At 37.4% G+C, this 19421-nt stretch overlaps 1 protein-coding gene across 1 annotated transcript; it reads left to right on the top strand.

Annotated features, from left to right (window-relative positions):
* The first annotated feature begins 602 nt into the window (after positions 1-602).
* On the top strand, positions 603-3006 carry LOC119071484. The gene is made up of 3 exons (XM_037176335.1): positions 603-1057; positions 1125-1316; positions 1397-3006. Exons 1-3 carry the CDS (start codon positions 775-777, stop codon positions 2509-2511), a joined length of 1590 nt encoding a protein of 529 aa, XP_037032230.1. The 5' UTR covers positions 603-774; the 3' UTR covers positions 2512-3006.
* Positions 3007-19421: the final 16415 nt, after the last annotated feature.

The raw sequence follows: 19421 nt of genomic DNA, 5'->3' as shown, positions 1-19421 counted from the left end.
TGACAAAGGACTGAGGAACATATATACACAACTGTTTTGACTTTTCCCCCTCAGCTCCTACTGCCCCCACTTATTTTATTCGTAATTCGGTCATACGAGTTCAACGAGCTATCACACGCCTCACGCCTCATAAAGAGATATTAAATTTCAAAACTTGAAAATTTGTATGAAGAAATTGATTTCCTTACATTTTGAAATAGATGAATTTTACCAACCTTTGTTGCTTTGTTAGAACGAAACTTTTGAATTTATCGGTGGATTTGGCTGAAATTTTCAGTGTATGTCAAGGACGTGATTCTCAGAAACTATTTTGAAGGAATTTTCATAAAAGCTTATAATTTCGGAGCTATAAGCGTTTTAAGCTATTGAGCTATAGAACCTATAAAAGTCGCTTATTTGGTAGCTATGAGCGATTAAAGTTCGAGCTATGTGACCCCCAATTAGCCAAATTCTGCCTATTTCCAATTCGGAACTTTTTAAATAGTGTCTGTAGAATCAGTAAAAATGTTATCCGAACGGAAAAGCGAACGAATCTCATTACGACTTCCGCAATTTTCAATTTGATTATCGGATTTATTTTTTTTCGAAAGGAAGGCAATCGGACTTCGTTGAGTAATGCCGTTTTTCGAAAATGAGTTCCTATAAAGATGTCAACGCTGATCATCTGTCAAATGAATGTCGTTTATTAATTTGTTTTATTCGCTGAGTGTGGGTGATTGTTTCCAAGATTGTTTCTATTAAATTGTATAATTTGTCACAATTTGATTTTTAAAAATGAAGCGAGCTCACGAAAACAGTGAAAGATATGCGGTAATTGAAACTAGTGACGAAGAAGGTACTTATGTCGAATTCGTACCGCAATTGTGGCTGGAATTGGCTAGAAAAAGTACTCTGAAGCAGCGGGACCTTGTGCAGTTCTATTTTCCACGCCGTACAAAACAGCAAAGCAGGGACAATTTTTTGCGGTTCCTAAAACAAGCGAAATTTATGTGTACGAAACCACTGGATGATGGAAAATGGGAGCTGAAAAATGGAAGAATTTTGAAGCTAAACTTAGGTTTGATTATTAATTTCACTGACATTTAAGGTTCCGTTTTAAACAAATGTAATTATTATGGATGCAGGGTCTCTTGAAGAAGCCCTCAGCGCTGAAAAGTACTACAGTGACTATTTTAGTACAACAGAAGCTGAAAAAAATTATGAAAAGGCGGCCGCATCATCTACGAAAAAGGTCATGCGCAAAACGAAGAAGGCATTCCTGAAGTCGATGAACAAAGTCGGTGATTCCTCGGACAGCGACGATAATGAAAATGGTGGTACGGATTTCAGCTTTTCGTTCTGTGTGACATTTGCTTTCCGTAGCGTTTTGTCAACGTATTTTTTATCATCACTTCAGGAGTCAATGCAATCTCAAATTACAACATTCGATTCGCCACCGACGCTCAGGATCTTTTCACATTGGATCAGTCGAACAACATACTGAGCATTGACATGGATCAGTTGGCTGAAGAAAGTCTGTTCGGTTCAGGAAATCAAACCTCACATTCAGTTCAGCAACCAACGTCGTATTCGCAAACGATTCAACCGACATTCAGTTCACCTCCAAATCGACAAACGTTTGCTTCGCTAGGCAATTTTGCTGAACCATTAAACGAAACTTTCATGGCGATCAATGAAGTGCTAAACGAAGAAGACATGAATGAAGAACGAATTTCCGAAATGGATGGTCAGGTCTCAGCAACTGAAACTGACCTTCAGAACTGTGCTCCGAACACCGATTGCTGCAAAGGGCATCAGAAAATCCTGAATAAAATCGACTATGTCCAGAAAAAGCTTTCCAAAGAGTTGGGTCAACTTCGACAGGAAACGAACGGTAATCGTAAATTGTTGCTCCAGCTTTTGAAACGTAACGAGGACGATGGTAACGGTCAACCTGAAGATGTCCAAGATGAACCGGTTCACTTGGATATGGCAGAAATTGATGAATTCAATGAAAAATTCAAGTCCGTTTTCCCCATTAAAGACTCGGAATACTTAATTCATTTCAACAAATCGTTGAAAATGGACCAGAAATTTGCCGACAATTTGTTGCAGAAGCTCGAACAAATGAAAGGCGACGATGAAACTAAGACCGCACGAAAAATCTTGAAGGCACTTTGTCATTTTGAATGCTTGAAGGATTTCACTTGGTTGGGTACAAGAAAAATGAAATCTTTCCAAGACTTGCACTTGATTGTGGATATGATGACAAAATTAATCGAAGGCAAATATCCACAATGTGATGCGATGAGCATTCTAACAAAGGTTGTCCAGCAACGAACAAAAAGTGCGAAAGAAGCCTGGTCAAAACAGAACGAATCATTATCGGTGTCGCAAGTTGTTGATTCCGGAGCTGACACTGTCAACAAAAATGATAAGCCGACGAATGGAACGCCGACTATTGAGAACGAAACGGTGGTTATCGTAGTGCCGTCCAGTGTCGAAACCGATGATAATATGACTTCCGGGTAAGTCGAATATTTACGCGTAATTTACGTTCCCATTCTATCCAATTAAAATCGTTCCTAAACTAATAAAATTATTGAAATTAAAAAAATGCCGGTGAATAAAATTGAAACAATTTTATTGAGAAGATGAATTGATAATGACAGTCTGGACTAAAACTAACTGTTAAAAACAACGAAATTATATAAATTTAACTGAATGAAATGATGTGATATAATTACAAGTGCAATGAATAATACATCAGTCATCGCAGACTGACCAAAACAAGATTAGCAATAGTGTTAGTTTTCGACTGATAATAATTACAACGAAATGTGATGAAGTGTGATAAAATTAACCAAATTATTACAAGAGTGGAATGAATACAAACGAGTCTACATCTTTAATCATAAATAATTTTGATTCAACGTGATCCACATCAATATTCAAATAATTTGATAAATCGCGTTCAAAACATTGACAAATATGTAAAAATGTTGATTTTAATGGATTCTCAAAATAATCAAATTTTTGTTTAAAAACTCGACAACTTATTTTAATTTTTTTATCGACCAAGATTGCTTTATGAAATAGTCCCACACAACCCGATTTCGTTAAAAACCACCGATTACCCTCTGACACATCCAGCATAAATTTTTCATACTCAACACGAGAAAAAAAAGTTTTAGTCACATTACCATCGTCATCATAGTCCTCGTCCACTTTGAATTTTAGCATGGGAAATTTAGTCACTTCAGCGCTAGAGACAAAACGACAGTGATATTTTTCCATTGTTCGATTATATGCTTGCTCTAAATACGCTCCTTGTCGCTTAGTGAACTCTTTCAAGCCCGAATTAGCAGTTTCGAACTCCCACATAGCAAAGGCATCCAACGGCTCGTTCTGAGCTAGGCACTCATCAGCTAAGTGAATTAAGTTGTGAATGCTGTAAATCAGACGAAATTGTCCAAAGTTTTTACCAAGAGTTTTCACATACTCATGCAGCATTCCCTTCGCAATAGAATTTTTTTCTTTGAAATGTCTTTCGTGGCTCAAAATTCGGGTTCCAATTACAAATAGCAACAAATGCTCGTACTGAAATTTTGGTAAGACTTTTTTCATCGCAACGATACAAAGATACAAGAGGAACTGTCTCAATTGAGTACATTTAAATCTTTTGTACTTTCGGATATCTTTGACTGGTCGAGCGAATTCAGTTGGTTTTGTTAAGACAGCAATGTTTAATACGTTATTCACTTCATCAATTTGAGCAGAGTACAACCGAAGTTTATAATTAACAGTATCAACATTATACCAAAAGAGTAGTCGTCTTACCGCGCAACCGTACACTAAATGCATTGCATCGAGAGGTGATTGAGTTATACAACGTAACCCTAAGTGTTCCTCGACCAGCGACTGAAAATGGTGGTGCTCTGGTTGTATTCTGTCCTCAAAATTTTCATCCGTTCTCAGTGGAGCATCCAAGTCAGTGAAGCAGACCCGATTATTTTTGTGAACGCCGGTTACAGTGCATCGTCCACATCCGTAGTAGCCAGTTGGATATTTTATGCCTGATGAGAAACCACTTTTCTGTTTAATAAATTATTCGGTAAGCCGGAACATAATTTCGATGAAAACACAGACCTAGCATGTCGCATCGACCTGGAGCATCACCGAGAAATCTTCCCGGGCGAATTGCAACGACGTGGTTGTAGCCAATTTTTAAGCCTTGCTCTTTTAGCGTTTTCAGCTCAGAAACAAAATCACTCGTGAAACAGTTGAAATCTTTCGGTTGACCAGTAGAACTGTAGTAAATCCCGACAAGAAACGGTCTTCCGATGCAAGGAGTTCTAATTTTACACCAAATAGGCCAAAACACATTATCAGTGCTGTCTGTCATTTGGACGCCATCCGTATCGTAATCAATCACGATGATTTCTAATTCACTTGCGTCTAGAAGGTTTTGTTTCAATGTAAATTCAACACCTTCTGCAATCCCGATGTGAATGTAATGCCCTGGATCCACTTTTCGAATTAATTTAGCCGTATCGCGTGGAGTGTGCATCAGCGAGCGGGAGTCTGACTCTAAGTCTGGGAAGTCATACGGACGTAGTATTTTCAGGAGTGCCGTGAGCCCATCTGCTTTGATTTTAAAATTGTTGGCCCATGACGCAATCTCGCTTGATAGCTTCCACTTAGACTTCTTAGGAATTCCATTCCTGTGGGAAGTTTCAGTTTCATAAAATATTATTTGTCTTAGGTGTTCAATCTAAAATACCTTTCGTTGTCAGTTTCATCAATTTTACGTTTTCTTGAATTATTGTTGTTCATTTCTTGCGAGAGCTCTTACTCAACTGAACACAAAAACTAAACTCTATTCTCAAAATGACGGCATATATCAAAAATCGTAAGTAGGTGGAAAGTCCTATTGACATCCTTTTGCTTTTCCTTTTAGGAACCGACTTATTACTTTTTGCAATTCCGATAAGTAAAGCAAATCCGATTTTGAAGATGCCGATTTTTTTGTCCTAAGGAATTCCGGTGGAAGAATTTGGCTAATTGGGACCCATATCACGTCAAATTTTGAATTTTCGCCAAATTTTCAAATTTAGTCAAATTTTCGAATTTCATGGCTGCGCCACTGTGAGCAGTCTTTTTTTTCGCTTGTCAATAAAGAATATGCATAATTGTGAAAAAAAAATTGATTTTCGTCAAATTTTCGATTTTCGTCAAATTTTTAAATTTCGTACAATTTTTGATTTTTGTCAAATGAAGATTCAGATCAAAGAGAAAGTTATACAGTTTTGTAAGAAGAATATTTCGCTCAAACAGCACAATATGATTGTCTATTATCTGCGACTAAATTCTAAAAAATAACAACTTAGAAAAGAGCTGATATCGCGCAAAACCACTCATAGTGGAGGTGTGACGCAAGTCCTGTTATCCACTTACAAAAGAACTGATATCGGTGTAGGTGACGCTTACAGATTCGACACGCAAAAAGATATGCGTCACAAATGGCAGCTGATGTGGAAAGCACGCGAAAGTTTGATCAAGAAAAATTTTACCCGAAAATTTTTAGGAAGAAAATCTAACAAAAAAAATTGCCGTCATAAGTGGCAGATGTTGAGGAAGGAAAATTTTTAAAATTGTGATATTTCTTTAAAGAATGAAATTCAAACGGAAGAAAGCCGAATCATCTGCCACTAATTGACGCAAATTTGTTTTGTTATAATTTTCTTCCTTAAATTTTTCTGGTAAAATTTTTGTTGATAAAACTTTCGTGTACTTTCCTCATCAGCTGCCACATGTGACGCATATCTTTTTGTTTGTCGATCCTGTAAGCGTCACCTACACCGATATCAGTTCTTTTGTAAGTGAATAACAGTACTAGCGTCACACTTCCACTGTAAGTGGTTTTGGGCGATAATCTATTATAGCATGTACGACTGAGCAACTAGTCATTCGCCCTATTTAATAAATAAAACAGGCTATTTTAAACAGCATAACTTATTCTACATAAGTTTGAAAGTTAAAATTCGGGCGAGGTATCGTGGTATGTTTTTGGTATTATTGAATTTAGACTAGAGATGAGTGGGCATAGCAAATTCTTGTGCCCACATGCCCCCTATGCCCATCATTTTAAAAAATGAGCCCAATGCCCCGACCAATGCCCTCAAGTAAAATGCCCATGGGCACTAGCCCAACCCACAAACTTTGCCTACAAAAATCGCTGATTTAGTTAGTGTTAAATATGTCTTGTATGGGTAATAAGTTTGTATAAAGACATTCTGCTAGTGATTCCCATGTTAATGACGAACGTTTCAAACAAAATGTGATTCCAGCATCCAAAAAAATTCCGATATTTCACTAATTATCGAAAAATAATTCTTATGAATTGATGGGATGACGACAACAAATCGTAGTTTGGGCGCCCAAGTTTTATAAAAATGCCCACACCCAGGCCCATGCCCACGATCTCTGAAGCCCATTACGCCCTTACCCATGGGCATGAGGCATGGGCTGCGGGCAGCCCGCTTTTGCGGGCGGCCCACTCATCTCTAATTTAGACTTCGATGTGCGATCAGCAAAACTTTATTACTATAAACGCACTTTATTTGACCAAAAACAAATCACATATTCTGTGTGTATATAAACACATCATCTATGTACCTTTACAGTTCAACTATAAAACTTATATACTCGACTATAAAGTTTATGTATTGGCTTATGTATTTGATGTTTATACGCGAATCGCAAAAAGCCTTCTTTATATCGAGGTTTGCGGTCAGGTAAAGTGCGTTTTTTAAGCGAGAAATATATAATATAATAGGGTGTGTCGATTTCAATTATTTTTTTAGTCATTCCGGGTTCCGCCCTACCGCGATTCACCCTCGCACTAGCAATAATAATCAGCAATTTTTTTTTTCTAAGTCAATATAAGCTTGCACCGTCACTTTTTCAAAAATTTTCGAGCTACACGAGATAGTTGGATTATGGGTCCGAACCAAAAAAAATCTACAGATGCTTTTGCAAAGTTTTCACTCTGTACGGCATCTAGAGGGTCTACTAGAACATACAAAAATTAAAAAAAGTTAAAAAAATGTTTGTTGAGAGCAACCCGACTACTTATATTCACCGCCTAATGTAACACGTAGATACATTGTAATTAGGATGAGAACTCTTTGAATAAAGTTTAGTTCTGATTGTAAACTCAATACGAAAAGTCGCATTTATTATTTCCATCGCTAATACTCTGCCATCAGGTTATGGGTAGACCAGCAAATTAATTTATCGAAAAGTTAATTTGGAATTCAGTAAAGATGTCAAAGAAATCGGATTTCGAGGTGAAGAAGTTGCAGGGGTCGGACAATTACCATTATTGGAGATTCCAAATGCAAAATTATTTGGCGCTAAAAAAAACTGCAAAAGTGCATAAAGCCGAAACCAAATTTACCAAATGTATCCAGCGAAAATGATCCCGAAAAGTTAGTGGAGGCTCAATCAATTCTGTCATTGAGTGTTGCTGATTCACTAATTTGCCATATACAGAATGCAAAAAGTGCACTAGAGATTTGGAACATTTTCCAGAGCCTGTATCAAGATAGCGGTCTATTGAGAAGAACCGGTTTGCTACGCGCGCTTATGTCGGTTCGCTTGGAGTCATACAATTCTATGCAAGCATATGTGGAAGAAATTATGGATATATCAAACCGACTCAACAGCATTGGATTTGAAATTGGCGATGAGTGGATTGCATCTATATTGCTAGCTGGATTATCAGACGAATATAAGCCATTTATCATGAGCATCGAGGGATCTGGTGCGAAAATTACAGCCGACACTATCAAACATAAATTGCTCGATTCGGAAGTTAATACAATGGGTGTTAATAGTTCTGAAAGCAACGCATTATACGCATCAAAAAGGCAATGGAAACCGAAGGTCGGCAGAAAAGAAGAGTTCATATGTTTTGCATGTGGAGAAAAAAATCACAAAGCAAGTGATTGTATGAAAGAGAGACAGAGTGATAAAAGGTCGTTCAATGTATCACAATTGAAAAACAATGAGTCATCAGCGTCATCGGCTCAATCATCGAAGCAAGGGACAACAGCAAAAGTTGTTCGGTCATCGGCATTTACAATGAAGAAGAAAGATCGAAGGAGACAGAATGATTGGTATATAGATAGCGGCAGTGGTCGTAACATGACACCATTCGCCGATATTGTCGTGGATAACGTGAAAAGTGATATCAACAAAGTGGCAACAGCTGAAAACTCAAATTTGGATGTTACAAGCATGGGAAAAGTCCATATAAACGTTTCAAGCAACAACATTGAAGTGAATGACTGCCTACATGTTCCGGATTTATCAGTTAATCTTTTGTCAGTGTCGCAAATAGTTAGCCGTGGAAACAAAGTTGTGTTCGATAAAAACGGTTGTTCAATCTTCAATAAGGATGGCGATATCGTTGCGCATTGTGAAGAAACCGATGGTGTGTACAAACTTCGTGCGTCAACGGTAACAAAAGGAATGTTTACAAATGCAAGCAACAATTTGGTGAAGTGGCATCGACGATTAGGTCATTTGAATTACCGGAGTATGTGCAACATGAGAGATGTGCATGGAATGTCGTTCAAGAGTGATGCAAACATTTTGAGATCCTGTGAGATATGCGCCATGGGTAAACAAAGTCGGCAACCTTTCAAAGAAAACAAGTGTGGAAGAAAAACGAATGAATTGTTGGACATGATTCATTCAGATTTGTGTGGAGATATGGAACAGATTTCCATTGGAGGAGCCAGATACTTTCTAACATTCATCGATGATTTCTCCCGTAAGACATTCATTTACTTCATTAAATCAAAGAGTGAAGTGCCAGCAAAATTCATTGAGTTTAAGTCGTGGGCGGAGAATCAATTTGGCCAAAAAATTAAAGTTTTTCGTACGGATAACGGTCTCGAATTCTGCAACCAGAAGATACAGAAAGTGTGTGTGGCAAATGGAATCCAACATCAAAGAACCGTCGTCTACACACCGCAACAAAATGGTGTAGCGGAAAGAATGAATCGAACGATCGTAGAACGTGCCCGATGTTTAATGTTTGACGCAGAATTGGATAAGTCATACTGGGCCGAAGCAGCGAATATGGCAGTGTTCCTCATCAATCGATCAGTGTGCTCAATTTTGGTCAATCAAACTCCCGAGGAGGTCTGGAGTGGCAAGAAAGTGGACCTGAGTGACCTGAAACTGTTTGGTTCGCCCGTTATGGTACACGTTCCGAAACAAAAACGAAAGAAATGGGACAGCAAGTCACACAAGCTAATTTTCGTTGGTTTGGATAGCAATTCAAAAGGCTATCGATGCATTGATCCAGCCACAAAGAAGCTCGTAATCAGCCGTGACGTTATATTTATGGCGAAGGTAAGAGATTCAATCACACAGTCAACTGAGGTATTTATTTCAGTGAGGGTCAATCGCGACAGTGAGGGCGAATTGTCTGAAGAAGAATTGGATTCTGATCAATCAGTTGTTACCATTAGAAATTTATCGAACGATCAAAGCCACATTACATCGGATGAGGAGGATCAATCGTTTGACGATGAATTGCGAGACCCGGACTATGAGCCAAACGACAGTGAACTAAACGATACGACGATGTATGTGCGTCAAGAACAATTCGACCGTAACATTTGTTCGTTGACATGTCAACCACCTGGTGTAGAGCCTATCACACTTTGTGATGCAATTTCGAGCAACGATTCGGATAAGTGGCGGTCCGCCATGAGTGAAGAAATAAATTCATTGAACGATAACGACACCTGGAAATTGGTAGACCTTCCGCCAGATCGAAAACCGGTAAAGACAAAATGGGTTTTCAAACTCAAAAAAGATGAATCTGGTAATGTCGTTCGTCACAAGGCACGATTAGTTGCAAAAGGATGTTCGCAACGCTACGGCGTTGATTATCTGGAAACATGTTCACCTGTTGTCCGTTACACGTCGCTACGATTTCTTGTTGCGTTGGCAGTGAAGAATGGGTTACGCATAGACCAAATGGATGCAGTAACTGCGTTTATGCAAGGCGATTTAACGGAAGAAATTTATTTGGAACAACCGGAGGGTTTCAACGACGGTTCAAGCCGAGTATGCAGATTGAATAAAGCGATAAATGGTCTAAAACAATCTGGAAGAGTTTGGAACATTAAGCTCGTCAACGCGCTAAAATCATTTGGGCTGAAGCAGTCGAAAATGGATCCTTGTGTTTTTTACACAGAAGCGCTCGATTTGTTGCTGGCAATTTGGGTTGACGATAATTTCATTTTTTGGAAGGACGAATCGATTTTGAAACAGTTGAAAGATTCTTTATGTTCAACGTTCAAAATGAAAGATTTGGGTCGAGCGACAAATTGTGTGGGAATCCGAATAACATACAATCAAAACAGCATTTGTTTGGACCAGTCAACATACATCGCTGAAGTTCTGAAACGATTTGGTATGGCGGATAGCAAGCCTGTGTCAACACCGAGCGATGTGAATCAAAAATTATCGATGAATGCAACATCCAACAATGAGGAGGATGAGAATATTACTGGAAAGGTACCATATCAGGAGCTTGTCGGATGTTTATTGTTTATTGCCCAAGGCACGAGACCGGATATAGCATTCGCTGTCAACGATGTTAGTCGTTTCAATCAAAATCATCGTGCCATACATTGGAAAGCGGTCAAACGAATTTTGCGCTACCTCCAAGGAACAATTGGATGTAAGCTTCGATATTCTAAAAATGGAAATCAAGATTTAGTTGGTTACACCGATTCGGACTGGGCATCAGACATTGATAAGAGACGTTCGTGCAGCGGAAATTTTTTCAAACTTTCCGGTGGTGCTGTTTCATGGTACAGTAAACGTCAGCAAACAGTAGCACTGTCAACGACCGAAGCGGAATATATGGCATTGGCGTCGAGTGTTCAAGAATCGATTTGGTTGAAACAATTTGGCTACGAGTTGGACAAAAGTTTTGGTGGGCCAGTCACATTGTTTTGCGACAACCAAAGTGCAATCGATTTAGCAAATTCTGATGGATACCGACAACGCACAAAACATATCGATATTCGTCATCATTATTTGCGTGAAAAAGTTGCTGATCGTACAGTGGTCATCAAGTACATTTCGACTGATAATATGGCTGCAGATAATCTCACCAAAGCGGTTAGTAAAGAAAAACATAATTTTTGCTCAGAGGAAATGGGGTTGTGGTTTTAAGATTTGCTAACTGATTTCCAGTCTAATTTCGTTTACATTTAATTTTTTTAATTCAGTTTAGTAATTTGCTGATAAATTTATTTTTCTAATTCTTTTGCCTAAATTTTGAATTACGCTTTGAACTAAAATTGCTATTTGAAATCTAATTAACAATCATAAAAAGTGAGGGTGTTGAGAGCAACCCGACTACTTATATTCACCACCTAATGTAACACGTAGGTACATTGTAATTAGGATGAGAACTCTTTGAATAAAGTTTAGTTCTGATTGTAAACTCAATACGAAAAGTCGCATTTATTATTTCCATCGCTAATACTCTGCCATCAATGTTTTACCGTCATTTTGGTATAGCATCAAGTTTCACCGAGGTGGAATTTTCAAGAATTTTGTAAGTGGAAAAGTCATCTCTTCTGGGTGAATTTTTTTCAAGCTATTGTTGTGATAGCTCATTTTGTAGGTATTTCAATAGCGCATCCAGCAAACATACAGTTTAGATAGATAAATTTAAATATTTTTTGGTTTCGCTGTTGGAAGGCCCAAAAATTGGGCATTTCTTCGAGTATGGAGACAATTAACATTTTAAATACAGCAAGTAAATGAAAAATTTTGACAGAAATTCAAATATTATTCATGAATAACACATTTAAAAGCTGAAAATAGTAAGATTTCGTTTTTTAAGAGAAGCCAATTTGTTATGTTTTCGAAAATACCTAAAGAAATGCCCCATTTTTGGGCCTTCCAACAGTGAAACCAAAAAATATTTAAATTTACCTATCGAAACTGTACGTTTGCTGGATGCGCTATTGAAATACCTACAAAATGAGCTATCACAACAATAGCTTGAAAAAAATTCACCCAGGTGAGATGACTTTTCCACTTACAAAATTCTTGAAAATTCCACCTCGGTGAAACTTGATGCTATACCAAAATGACGGTAAAACATTTTTTTTAACTTTTTTTAATTTTTGTATGTTCTAGTAGACCCTCTAGATGCCGTACAGAGTGAAAACTTTGCAAAAGCATCTGTAGATTTTTTTTGGTTCGGACCCATAATCCAGCTATCTCGTGTAGCTCGAAAATTTTTGAAAAAGTGACGGTGCAAGCTTATATTGACTTAGAAAAAAAAAAATTTTGCTGATTATTATTGCTAGTGCGAGGGTGAATCGCGGTAGGGCGGAACCCGGAATGACTAAAAAAAAATAATTGAAATCGACACACCCTATAATATATATATTTCTATCAAGATCACTTTACCATACGTGTATAAAGGTCATATTATTGAACGTTAAAGCTAACGACCGTCAACCCTAATTTCCACCGCTAACCCTTAAACCAACGAAAACGTAATTATCCCTTTAAGAATGGGGTTGGACCAATATTTTGTTATGGAAATTCGTAGATTTGTGAGTAGTCAAAGAAAGCCCCTCAATCAGCTCAACATATACAACCATTTCCTTGTAATTTACATTGTGCACTGCACTGCACCCAACGAGAAAGTAGAAGTCGGCATGTCTGTTACAAATATACACGTTTGCCATTGTTATATTCATATGAAAATAGTGATAAATAAAGGACTGTTTGTTTAAGCGCGTCTGGCCCTAACTCGACACAGCCCTAAATAGTGGGTGGGCGACATGTACCGTGAATAGTCTTAGAATTATAAGGAAGCTGAGGGAATAATAGATCCATTTATTACGCTTCAACTAGATTTCGTCAGTTTGAGCCGACTATTTCTGATCGACGCACACAGATCTTGGGATCCTTTGTGCTACTCAGTCATCATTAAAATCTTTTGGAAGCCCTTTTCCGGACCTCCTCTCCACACATCAACCTCTCCCGACCTTTCTAAATCGCAACCCTCATACCATAGCCAGCAGCCGGGTGTCGAGGACAATCAGGTATTCTACACACTTGTAGAATCGTTAAAATTCTCCTGCTTGTGCCTCGACTAAGATGGAACGAAGCCAAATATCATCCCTTCACTGTAGCGAGCACTTAAAGCGATAGCATAGCCACTGAGTGGGACGACAGCTAGCCAAAGTGCCGGTACATCTGTCATAACGTAAACCGGAATCAATACAAATTCGCCTGGCTACGTACAAAACACAGTTCAGAGCAAATGTGACTGATTTGTTTCGGAACGTTGTTGAAAGTTAATCTGTTTGCTACTACTGCTGTTGTATGCATAGCATACACATTGAAAACAATCGACGCGCAACTTATTCATACAGAGCTGTGTGTATTCGCAATAATACCGGGAATTTTCCCTTCCAAACTATTTATGCGATTGAATCCAATCCAGGTCTAGTCATAAAATCGAAATGACTCTCCTGTTTGGGCCTCGACAAAAACAGAACCGAGCCACCTGCCACAATATACGGCACAAACACTAAAATTTAGGCACAAGCACAAAATATACATTTCGGCAACAGCACTAAATTAAATATTTCGGACAATATCAGCCTTATTCTTAGCGGAACAGCTCAGCCTATAGCACTGCGATGTTTACTCGACCGTGGTCTAAACTCTAACGGTTCGACTAAGTCCTACTCGGATTTTTGCTGATAAAATTGCAATTATTATCTAACTCCTTTGGAACCTTTTTTTCTTTAGTTTCATCACCACAAGATCTTGTAATCGAAAGTAATTTAATTTCATTTGTACTTTAAAGCCTCTAAATTTGACACTTGTTAATTCAGTGTTCAGGAGAAGTGCTGTGGCAAAAGGAAAACAGCTTCAAGCAACGACGCGAAAAGAGGTAATGCCACAGCACTGCTCCTAGCACAAACCATGAATAGATTTCTTCCACCATACGGTAAAAACGAATTTTGACAGGCCGAAAACAACCGACCGTCATCAACAGAAGCAAACATAACAGCAACTTAATGAAATTTGTTCGTTAAAACTTCAAAGTGATGTTGTGTTGACTTCTCTGTGGATGACGATTGACATTTTGAATGGCCTTGGAAGAAGCCTATTGCCAAGTGGTAATTTTGGAGGCTTTAGTGATAAGAGGTACCGCTTTAGTGTTGTATCTTTTGACTCATACAACGAAAACAAGAAAAAACAGTGCCTATTGTGATTTCATCAGTGTCCGAATATTTTCTATGTTCATGTCCATGCACCATGCTACACACACACACGGAATTTTGAAAACCGACACATTTTCTGTTTCTGTGTTTTACTTGAGTTTCTGATTTCTCCATATAACAATACATGCAAAATTCACAAGAAGTAAACCACGAAACAGAAAATGTGTCGGTTTTCAAAATTCCGCGGGTGTAGAAGCGGAGGTAAACTATACCATACCATACCATACCAATATATATGTACCATGTTCATGTACCAACCATTTTATATTTTATTTTCGTATTCTGGATTTTATTTGAATAAAATAGGTATCCTATCATAAATAATACTAACAGTTGAAATGATGGTAATAAAGTAAGTGTATTATGTCAAGTTTTATTGGTCTGAAAAGGGAAAAGGTTAATGGGAGTTTTGCGTTTAGGAAAAAGTAAGTATCTCTTCTCTACTTATGCTCCTCAACCAAAATTTATATATCTACCGAACGTCATATAGATAAGGCATTCTGTATGTGATATGAAGGGAAATTGCGGAGTTTTTCAGAATTTTATTGTCGTTGGGGTGTAATAATCGTGAATCGATATAAATACAGGTTTGTTTCTGCGAAAGACAATGTTTATATTTCATATTCAAATGGTGTACGTGCAGTATGAATAAATCAAAAATAAAATAATTTTATTGTCGTCTTCGTTTTAAATTAATTTAATGTGGTTAGCTAGGACCGATGGGCTATTGATTCCATTTACCATTAATGATTTATTAGATATTTATTCGTTCAATTTTTATTGAAAATCCACTGGAACAATTCGTATAGTTATTCACAAATATTAGGGAATATATTTGTATGTAGGCGGTTTAAATAGGTTCAATTGGTACATCTCCTTCTACCCTGTGAAGGAGGGAGGGTAGGGTGTTCAAAGGCTTTTTATAGAATTTATTACGTGTAATCACTTGTAAGCTATTGCCAGAATTAATCTTGAAGAACTAAGTTACAATTCATGTAACTAAATCCATAAAGTTTTACTCGAGAGGTGGCATGGTGGCGCTATCGATAAAAGGAAAACACAAAAATTGTGGTATGTTGAAATAATAACAACGCCCCCTTGACATCTTTCGAGTGTGGTCACTTTAAAACTGGCAAAATGCAAAGATTTATCAATTTATCAATAAACCTGTTTGGATGTCAAAATAAATGCTACGAATGAGTAGATTCGCACGTTTTATGATTCTACACCATCAGTAATGCATCACCGTGAGTATAAATAGATTGGTTTAACACAATTGGTTATTTTTCCTACACTCGCTGTAGAACAAGCGTGGAAACGAGTAACTGAAGAGCATGTTGTTGGTGGAATCAACGGTAAATAGGTTAAGGATCATTTGGGTGATAAGCTCAATTTTTCTACGATCTCGGGTTGTGGGCATCCTATACTCAAAAATCTCGTTTTTTTCACATATTTGACATCACAGAGACAAAAGTTGTAAAAACTAAAATATAGTTTTTTCGGCAATTCGTCAAAGTATTCTGACAACGATATGAGAATGCCAAATCTGAAGGAAACATTTGAGTAAAAAGTGATGCTAGTCCCAGTATGTACTTCCAAAAGAACTGATATTCTTGTATGTAGTTGACGCATTCTGCTGTTCCTACTCAAAAATTGGAACAACAAAAATTTGACCCAAAAATTTTTAGTGGCAGATTTCGAGGAAAGTACTGTCAAAGAACATAGTTTATTAAAGACATTCAAAGAGAGCCAAATCATCTACCATATGCGCCAAACGTTTTTTTGTATTTCCTTCAAAAATTATTTTGGTCAAATTTTTGTTATTACAATGTTTGCATACAGCCGCAGAATGCGCCACCTACAACGATATCAGTTGTTTTGGAAGTACATACTGGGACTTGCGTCACTTTTTACTTTTTTGAGGGTTTTTGACTGATTCATATTTAATACGACTCATTAATGTATTATCGCACAACAAAACCAAATTCACCCTTTCTCTATTTTCTGATATTATTACGTTACATTTCTTTTCAATCTGGCTCGATTCAAATATTTACGCTCAATGTTATATAAACTTTTCGCATTATGGAATCTAAACATAAAAACGGAGCAAAGTTTTATTTTTATTACTGAAGAGAAGACTGTTGATGTATACGGATACGTATACGAAGCGAAGTGTGTGAAGTGTACTTATGAATGTGTAAGATATTAAACAGGCAAGAATGCGATACTAATGAATTCTACTCTGGTATAAAATGATCTAAATATAAAATCACTTAAAAGGTTTCTTATATCTGAAACCCCATCACGGCTGCCTGTGTGAGCATTGAACGAACATGGAAAACTTTTTAGCTGCTTACTGGTTTACTGGTTGTTTCTTGTGTGTCAAAAAGCAAATACAATAATTACAAGCAACACAAAAAAAATGTTGATAAATCCCAGATGCTGCTTAGAAAAAGCTTCGATGCTTGGAAGATGCGATCATATTAAGTTTAACTTTATTTAAATAGAAATAGAAAATTGAACGAAATTGTCTCGAACCGAATTGTCTTTTCAAGGCAATATCCTTATGATGCGCTATGTAGTACATAACCAGTGCAAGCTTTTTAGACCCGTACGAAGTACTGGGGTCTTATAGGTTTACGCATACGTTTGTAACACGTCGAATTGGACTCCCTGAGTAAGGGGAAACCTATTGTGGTTGTCCAGAGATGCCAAATCAGCAAGAAAAAAAATGTCCGTCTGTCCGTCCGTCCGTCCGTCTGTCTGTCTGTCTGCACGATAACTTGAGTAAAACGCATCCGATTTTGAAAATTCTTTTTTTCCCCGTTTGGTAATGTCAAAAGACAGGCTAAGTTCGAAGATGAGTGATTTTGGATCGACCCCTCCTGAGCTGGGGCCCAATAAGTGCTTTACGGTTTTTCGAAGATATCTCCGGACATTTAAACGCTATACTCGTAAATGATACATCGAATGAAAGATATTTGCAATACCGATCGACAAAAAAAAAGTTTATGGAAATCGGATGACCGACTTGTGAGTTAGACCCCTTGGTGTGAAACAGGCACAGGGCGGCAAGCAGTTTTTGCTTGTAGGTCGGCCAAATTTGAACATATTTCGTTCGTTTTAGCTTTATTAGATAGGTATTGACCGTACCAATCAGGGAAAATTATGAAATTATGTTCTCCGGAGCGTGAGCTAGGTCTCTTGGAGTGAGCTCTTATCTGGCTACTCGGCCGTACAATGAACGTGGAGTATTTTGTCAATATCTCGAGTAAATTTTGACCGAATTTCATGATTTTTTTTTTGTTTGAAAGGTATTAACGAATGTAAAGCGTCGGTACTATTTTCGGTTTCCTAACAAAATGGCTGCCGGCGGCCATATTGGATTTTATTAAAAGTGAAACATCTTGGAAAAAATGATACATAGATAGTTTCTGTTAACAAGGAAATAATTTGTTATGTGTATGGGGTTTCAGGGATTCCATATATGGACATCTATATATACCTATATACAGCTATATTGAGCTATATACAGGCATATAGAGCTATATAATAGCATATTCCTCTGTGAAATGTTTATTTATAGTGAAATATAGGTAAATAAAGCGGTATATAGCTGTTTAAATAGGAATTTATGAAATTTGACTTCGTACGGGGCTGTCTATATTGCCTCCGGCAATTTATTTGTATATGATAACAAGGCAAAGAGTGGATAATGTAAGTGATTTTAAAGGGAGAATAGTTTTTCAGCAGAGAAGAAAATGAAGTAAGAGAAATGAAGAGTTTCACATTAAAGGCTTTTGATACGAATAGGTGTTTCGTACGGGTCGGCGTTAGCTATGTTTTACTTCGAGAAATTATTTCTAAACACGCAAAATTTAGGAAAAACGTTCTTTTCGAGGTTCTTTCTTTGCTGATTCATTTTATTGCTTTTACGTGCTCAGGTTTTGCATGTGAATTTCGTGTAATTACGCTGAGGTTATCCTTTATTGGATTCAATGCCAAATACATAAATAACTATCTCTTCAATCCGATCTTTTTAAATAATGTTCAGAGAGGTCATTGCTTTTAGTGACATGAAGCCTTACGCCTCAAAATACTACAACATTTTTAAAGACATTATCAGGGAAACAGATGCCTATAGTTCATCTTCAAGTTACATTAATTTCAGATATAACCTCACTTAAGTTTAATACTTAAAGTTATCCCACGAAGAACTAAAGGCTTAAAGAACCTCTATGTCGCTTCTAAAATGTGAAATTCCAAGCAGACGGCCATGACAAAACATTCTCCTATCCATCGTTATTTATGATTTACTAGATAACTTGAATAAATTCACGCCGCGTAAGTCCGCTGAAAATTCAAAATTTGAAGTAACAACATCAAACCAAACGCACGTCACTACAACGCGTCGTATGTTAGTGATTCACAATATTCTCATAGTGTGCGTTGAAAGAACCTTACCACTTAAATGTCACTTTTGGCCTATACACATTCTTAACATCGATTTTTAACCGTGAAAAGCCATGATGGCACATTTTTGGGCAAATGGAGAAGTATACAAGGTTCTGAAAGAAATACAGGGGCCACTGAAAAAGCTGTGTCCAAAGAGGGGTCCGGAGCATGTTAAAGTGTTTTTCGGTAGAGGTTAGCACCCTGATGAAGAAAAGTTAAGGTGCCAGGCTGGGTTCCTGGGCAATAACTTTTGGCGGCGGCTCAAAGCCCAAAAACCGTGTTTTTCCACACTTTTCGTTGAATATCAAGAGAACCAGAAAAGACAAAAAGTTGGTTTCTTCGGGAGAAACATAGAAACAAAAAGTTTGTGGAAAATACAGGATGGGCCGAAAAAAATGTAAAGTTGAAATACCTGTGTAGCGACGAAAATCAGTCACTTTAAGTTATTTTGTTCGTCTTTTTAGCTTTTTTTGCATAAATTTTAACTGGGTAATGTAGATCTTGATTATCTGAACACTAATGAAGAAAACAAATTGCTTTTGGAAGGTACAGGTTAAGACACTTCTGAGTTGATCACGAAGGCGGTGACACACAAATGTTCACAAATAGATGCTTTTGGTT

The sequence above is a fragment of the Bradysia coprophila genome (genome assembly GCF_014529535.1).
Source record: "Bradysia coprophila strain Holo2 chromosome IV unlocalized genomic scaffold, BU_Bcop_v1 contig_5, whole genome shotgun sequence".
NCBI lineage: Eukaryota > Metazoa > Arthropoda > Insecta > Diptera > Sciaridae > Bradysia > Bradysia coprophila.
The sequence above is the reverse complement of the archived record's forward strand: the minus strand, read 5'-3'. Positions and strand labels throughout refer to the sequence as shown.

Bases quoted from the DNA above. Each gene is read 5' to 3' on its own strand.
- LOC119071484 (XM_037176335.1), top strand. From the start codon at position 775: ATGAAGCGAGCTCACGAAAACAGTGAAAGATATGCGGTAATTGAAACT. The intron at 1,058-1,124 runs GTTTGATTATTA...TTATGGATGCAG, and splicing joins AATTTTGAAGCTAAACTTAG to GGTCTCTTGAAGAAGCCCTC. The intron at 1,317-1,396 runs GTACGGATTTCA...TCATCACTTCAG, and splicing joins CGACGATAATGAAAATGGTG to GAGTCAATGCAATCTCAAAT.